Source organism: Danio aesculapii, chromosome 24 (genome assembly GCF_903798145.1).
Source record: "Danio aesculapii chromosome 24, fDanAes4.1, whole genome shotgun sequence".
NCBI lineage: Eukaryota > Metazoa > Chordata > Actinopteri > Cypriniformes > Danionidae > Danio > Danio aesculapii.
This window is the reverse complement of record NC_079458.1, coordinates 12408983-12415581: the sequence shown is the minus strand read 5'-3', so window position 1 is coordinate 12415581 and position 6599 is coordinate 12408983. Positions and strand designations below refer to the sequence as shown.

Here is a 6599-nt window from a genome sequence, read left to right as displayed (position 1 = left end):
TGGTCTAGAATAGGATTGATTATAATTGCTATGTCTTTTGCCACTTCAAGTAATTTTCAGATGCACTACCTCCTCAGTCTGTCTCTCCTAAATATTTTCAACAACAAATAATAATAATTATGGCCTATTTAATGCACACTAACTCAACACCTAAAACAAATAGCTGTTTAAGGATAAACATAATTAGTTGTACCTGTTCTGAAAGAAACAGGAGGTTTTGTCAAAACATTTATGACCTTTTTAAAAAAAATTAAATAAATGCATGAATAAATAACCATTTTACAAATAATTAATAACTGTAAAAATCTGATTAAAATGAACAATCGATGTTGAATTAAGACAAATAAACACATTAAACACACACATATATCGTGTGTATATATGTGTATATATATGTATGTATGTGTGTGTGTGTGTGTGTGTGTATTGTAAGTTATTGCATAATGACGGTTTGTTCTGTAGACTCGAAAAAAGTATATATAGCTTAAAGGGGCTAATAATTTTGACCTTATAATGTTTTTTTTTTAAATGTAAAAATTGCTTTTATTCTAGCCGAAATAAAACAAATAAGACTTTCTCCAGAAAAAAAAAATATTATTAGACATACTGTGAAAATTTCCTTGCTTTTTTAAACATAATTTGGGAAATATTCAAAAGAGAACAAAAGATCTAACAATATATATATATATATATATATATATATATATATATATATATATATATATATATATATATATATATATATATATATATATATATATATAATTTAAAGTCAAATTTAGGGTAGAGGCTTTATAATAGGCCTATTGAAAACCCCTCCCACACGAGTATATGGAAACTTCATGTCTGGGAATTGGTTGTTTTCAATGGTTAATTTGGAAAAAAATATATAAAAACATAATTACTCTCAAGAATGGTCAAAACACTTTTTTTTTGCCTAGAGCAGTAGCCTACAATTCATCTTTAGGACAGCATAGATGTTAAAAACATGGTATGCATGATACATAATTAACTGAAGATAAAAATTAGTATAATCTTTCAGTAATATACATAAAATGACTTTCTAATCACAGTATAATGTTTTCATAATGATATATATATATTTTTTTAAATAATGAATGTTTTATATAAATTGACATTATTTTAATGATGTTGTAAAATAAGTTAAATTAAATTTGAAAAATAAACAAAATTAATATTGGGACACAATCATCGACCACATCAGAGGATCATTACCAGAAAAAATTCCTCCATGAAATCTAATATCAAGTCATTCTTTTTGTTATTAATTTGTGTTAGAGACTTTTTCAAAGTTTCGATTTTTAATAAACATATATTACATTTTGGTATACACTTCGCAAACTGTGTGCGAAAAAAGAGCAAGTGACATCTTTTAAAGCGAGCCTGTAATTAACATTTCTTTGCCCGAATAACACGTCACTAACATCATACCAAAATTTAAGAGAGACATTACAGTTCTAAAAAAGATGAGATGAGTCTTCCTTGTGTATTGTAGCCTAGCCTACTAGAAAACTAAATAAATGCCTTTTACATTTTAGTATGGGGTGGGTGTCCCACGCAAGGCGAGGATTATCTTGGGGGTCAGATCCACCCCTGCTTGATTTTTTTCTTTTTAAATGATATTAAATACGTGTTCTATCAAGGATTCGCAGGTGCTCACGGGAAATGTAGTTCATTTCGAAACCAAGAGTCTTTCTGCTCGATGAACAGAACGTGTTCAAAAACTTCATCTCCCAGAAAGCCTTTCAGAAACGGAAGCGACTTGGTGGAAAAACTAAAGACGCATGGCAAACTTGTGTAAAATGTCACAGCACGGTACCAAGAAACGTAAATTAGACAGAAGTACAGAGGATTATATGTACTTTGACAGCTACTCCGATGTCACCATTCACGAAGAGATGATTGCAGACACGGTGCGCACGAACACCTACAGAATGGGCATTTTTAAAAACAGTAAGTCAATAGAGGGGAAAGTGGTGCTGGATGTGGGAGCCGGTACCGGCGTTTTGAGCTTATTCTGCGCGCAGGCAGGAGCCAGGAAGGTGTATGCGGTGGAAGCGAGTTCGATTGCCGATCAGGCTGTGAAAATCGTAAAACTGAATCAGATGGAGGACAGAATCGAAGTCATTAAATCAACACTAGAGACGATCGAACTAGCCGAACAGGTGGATGTGATTGTCAGTGAGTGGATGGGCTACGCGCTCCTCCACGAATCCATGCTGAACTCTGTCATCTTCGCCCGGGATAAGTGGCTCAAACCCGGCGGCCTCATTTTGCCGAGCCGCGCGGATCTTTACATCGCTCCCATTAACGACGTAGTGGTGGAGGGCAGGCTGGATTTCTGGAGCACCGTTAAAGGACAGTACGGCGTGGACATGTCCTGCATGACCGACTTTGCCAGGAAGTGCATCATGAACAAAGACATCACCGTGAATCCGGTGACAGTGGAGGACGTGCTTTCCCACCCGTGCAAATTCGCAGAGCTGGACTTGAACACGGTCACACTCGAGCAGCTCCGGGATGTGAATGGCTCGTTCAGCTGTGTGTGCTTCGGCTCGTCCTCCATCCATGCCTTCTGCGTGTGGTTCACTGTGACTTTCCCAGCTGAGGAGAAGGCCCTGGTGCTCTCCACATCCCCGTTCAAAGCAGAGACGCACTGGAAACAGGCTGTGCTGTATCTGGACGATGCTGTGGACGTGATGCAGGACACTAAAGTCCAGGGCGAGATTAGTTTGTATCCCTCTGAGGAGAACTCGAGACACATATGCATCCGCGTGGACTATGTGATAGGTGAACAGAAAAAGCACTCCAAAAGCTTTTCTATTCCTGACCAGTATTTAGAAGTTAAATAAGCAAACATATATTTTTTAGTTATTTCCCTGGTCAAAATCAAAGGAATGCTAATGGAATTTGCAATCAGTGTCATGGTGATTAAATAGGAAAAATATGATACTGAAATTAATTTCCCCTCATCCTATAGTAGAGTCTTCTGTTTACAATAATAATATAGGTATAATAATAAATTAGCATTCCTTTTGGATTGTTTATGTTTACCCTCTTGGTTTCACACAGAATAACTGAATTATTTTTCTCTATGCATTCTTGGAGTTGTATGTTCAGTGTCTGGGGAAAAACGGTTTCAACTTCTGTCTGATGACAGCACATGAGAAGAGTTATTAAAAATAAACCGTGCTTGCTTAAGCCATGTGATATTGTTTGTATGTAAAGAAGGAACAAAAACACTTGAAGAGTCCATATGTGATTGGATCATTTTAAGGCCTAACTTTACAAATACTTAGTAGGGCTGCATGATATTGGAAAAAAGCTGATATTGCAATATTTAGTTTGTTTTTCACAAAACCTATTTCAACGAACTCAGCCTTGGACATTTGTCCGATTTAACCATTATTGAATAACCTGATCAATCATCACATGGAATTCCAGTTGATTAGAGGAACTGTTTTCAATTAACTTGCAACCAAATATATCGTAAAGCTTGTGAAAATTGACTTTAGGTGTTATCTGCATAATGCATTGATGTATAGGGTAATATGCAGAGCTAGTGTTTTTTTTTTTTTTTCTCATACCGATAAACTTCCGTTGAACAGTTAATGTGACTTTCAGTTTTATACGGTTTCTTTTACAGCATTGATGCTGTAATGTAATTAAAATATAAACAGTTTAATAGACTTCAGCATTCATTTAGTTGTTAAACTGTAAACCGAGATGAAAAAGCTATTTACACGCACCTGTCAGGATCAGCAGATGAGTGCAGAAACACCATTGGAAATACTGGAGTAAAATAAATGTTCATATTTTAAAGACATGGCACACAAAAATGTAATTTAATGCATTGCTGCTTGTACATTCTGAGACCCACTTTATAGCATATATAATTTAGGCAGTGAAGATCGTTTTTTAAAACAGACCTTAAACGCGCCGATTTTGTAACGGCATGCAGTTCTCCGGAAGCGTTTGACCCATGTTACTGACAAATTAAAAGTCCTTCTGTGTGCTTCTGCATATACCCTATTCACATCAAACTAAATGTGCGGTCACACTTGACTTTTCCTCCCATAGACTTCCATTCATATGAACGCGAATGCGTCAGACCGGAAACGCGGGGTCATGCGTTAAGTTTCGCAGGTTGCTGCGGTGCAAAGTTCAAGCTTGGTGAACTCTAACCTGCTAAATTGCATCACTTGACTGCATGAGACCAACTGAGGATCAAAACTCGACCTCTGGGCAGAAATTTAAAACATGGAGCAATCACTCGCTTTTTTAAAGGTCTAATCATGTTGTTTAACCCCGCCCCTTTTCGCAGCGCTGTACGACAGAATTTCGCACACACAAAGCCCGGTGTGACCGTAGCTTTAGTGTGTTTTATTACTGAGGTTAGCTGCAGCGTTTTGGCGCACTGCGCACCCTAGTGGTCTGGAGATACAAAAAAAGGCTTTTTTTTGCTAATAACTTCTCAACCCTTTGTCCAAAATTCAAAAATTGGTCTCTTCACATCTGACAGAACATGCCAAGTTGGATGATGTCTGATTTTTCCAGGTCAGCCATTTTGTTCGTTGACCATTACATATTTCAAATGTATTCAAAAACTCATTGCTTCACTTTGTCTGATGCTCCTTACCTACCTTGTTGCTTTTGGCCTCTGGACTGCTTTACTCATTTTGTAAACTGCTTGGCCCCTTAAATGCTGCTTGCAGCTATATTATTGATTGGAATCATTTGTAAGGGAGTCCGTCTTCATAAAATATACAATATTCTTCAAATAAAATAAATTAAAGCACAGATGAATACAACAGAACACAGATAAAGTTAAATAAACTGTGCTTTATGGTTTTCAGTTTGGAGTTAAACATTATTGAAGTACGGACATTCAAATATCAAATGTAAAAAAACAACAACATGGTCTTATTGTATTAAATAATTGAACACAACTTATCTTTGTTAGTGCCACAAACTTCATAATTTCTTATGAACAAAAGGTTTAAATGTCCTTGGAATCTTAGTCACAGGCCTTAAACTCATTGAAATAAAATACTTTCATATTATTAGATTAGGGTTAAGCTTCGCAACAACTTCACAAAGGACGTGTGTTTTCTGGTTAATTATAATCCCATCTCGACATTGCATATACTGCGATGTGACTATTGCAGATTCACACATTTGGATATTGATGATGAAACAAATATATGGATGATACATTGTTCAGTCCTAATACTTAAGATCTTATCCTCCTTAAATTTTACTTAATCTAACAGTCCACAAGGACAGTTGACATAGTTTTAAAGTTACTTGTAAAGTAAACATTTAAAGGGGACCATTAATGTGTTGTATAAATGATCCCATAAAATAGTTATACCATACATTTAATACATTTTTACCCCCAGTAATACTGTTTTTGGTTGGCAGCCCACTTATTGGGCTTGCTCAGCTTAAATCAATTTTATTGTAGTAAGAGAAATGAACAGAATATGGTCCACTGTGGAGAATTTATTTAATGATGTTTTTGGAACATTGTTAGCAGTTTGGCAAGCAACAGTTTTCACCAAGATAAAGCTCAAAAGTGTATTTTGACTTTTCTGTCCATGCACATCTTACTTTACTTACAAATAATGGTTTGCCAATAGCAAATTGATGTTAAAGTGATATTTTGCCCAAAAAAGGAAAATTCATTATTTTGTCTCCCTTTAGTTTTTAACCTTAATGAGTTTTTTTTTTTCTTGTGTTGAACCCAAAATAAGATATTGTGAAAAATGCTGGTTTCTGGGAGACTCATTGACTTAAAATTGCCAGTAATTTTCTAAATATCTTCTTTTGTGTTCGACAGAACAACAAAACTAAAACAGGTTTTGAACAAGTGAAGAGTGAGTAAACGACACAAATGTCATTTTGGGGTGAACTATCCCATTAAAGTTACGGTACATAATAAATGCATTTCAGGACCACAGGGTATAAATGGTGCATAGTTTTAACCAGTGCAAATTACAGGGGAGTATGGGGGAATTGACTCCCCTTATTAACGCAAAGTTCGTTATTGTATTAATAGTTCAGTACAATTATTTTTCATTAAAGTTACAAATGTGGTACATTATTGTGCCGAATGCTCTACACTTTCTTGAAATGCCTTTAAAACACATACAAGTGATAAAATTTTACTCTGTTATGGTTATGCTTCGCAATAACTCCTCAAACCTCATGTATTGTCAATTGCTGATCAATTATGAGCCCAACTCAACATTTCATATTCTACGATGTGACTATTGCAGAAACACACATTGCTATATTGATGCTTAAATGATATATTGTGCAGCCCTACTTGCAATGTACCCTGTAAACAAACAGTACTTGGGGAATATTTTAAAATTATTAACATTTAACAACATTCACTTATAATTTTGACTTCTATTTATGCACTTTAAAGCCACAAAATTATTAATACCCCCGGGGAATGCATCTCAATGCATTTACAGTTAGCAAAACAGGTAAATTTAAATTTCTGTGTGAACCATTGTTCTATTACCTAAGTGGTTTGGATCCTCAAAATCACCAGTGATCTGTAGCAA

General features: G+C 35.4%; 1 protein-coding gene across 1 annotated transcript; it reads left to right on the top strand.

Annotated features, from left to right (window-relative positions):
• Positions 1–1765: 1765 nt before the first annotated feature.
• Positions 1766–3222, top strand: prmt6 (protein arginine methyltransferase 6). The gene has a single exon (XM_056450589.1). It carries the CDS (start codon positions 1806–1808, stop codon positions 2871–2873), a length of 1068 nt encoding a protein of 355 aa, XP_056306564.1. The 5' UTR covers positions 1766–1805; the 3' UTR covers positions 2874–3222.
• The last annotated feature ends 3377 nt before the right edge of the window (positions 3223–6599 follow it).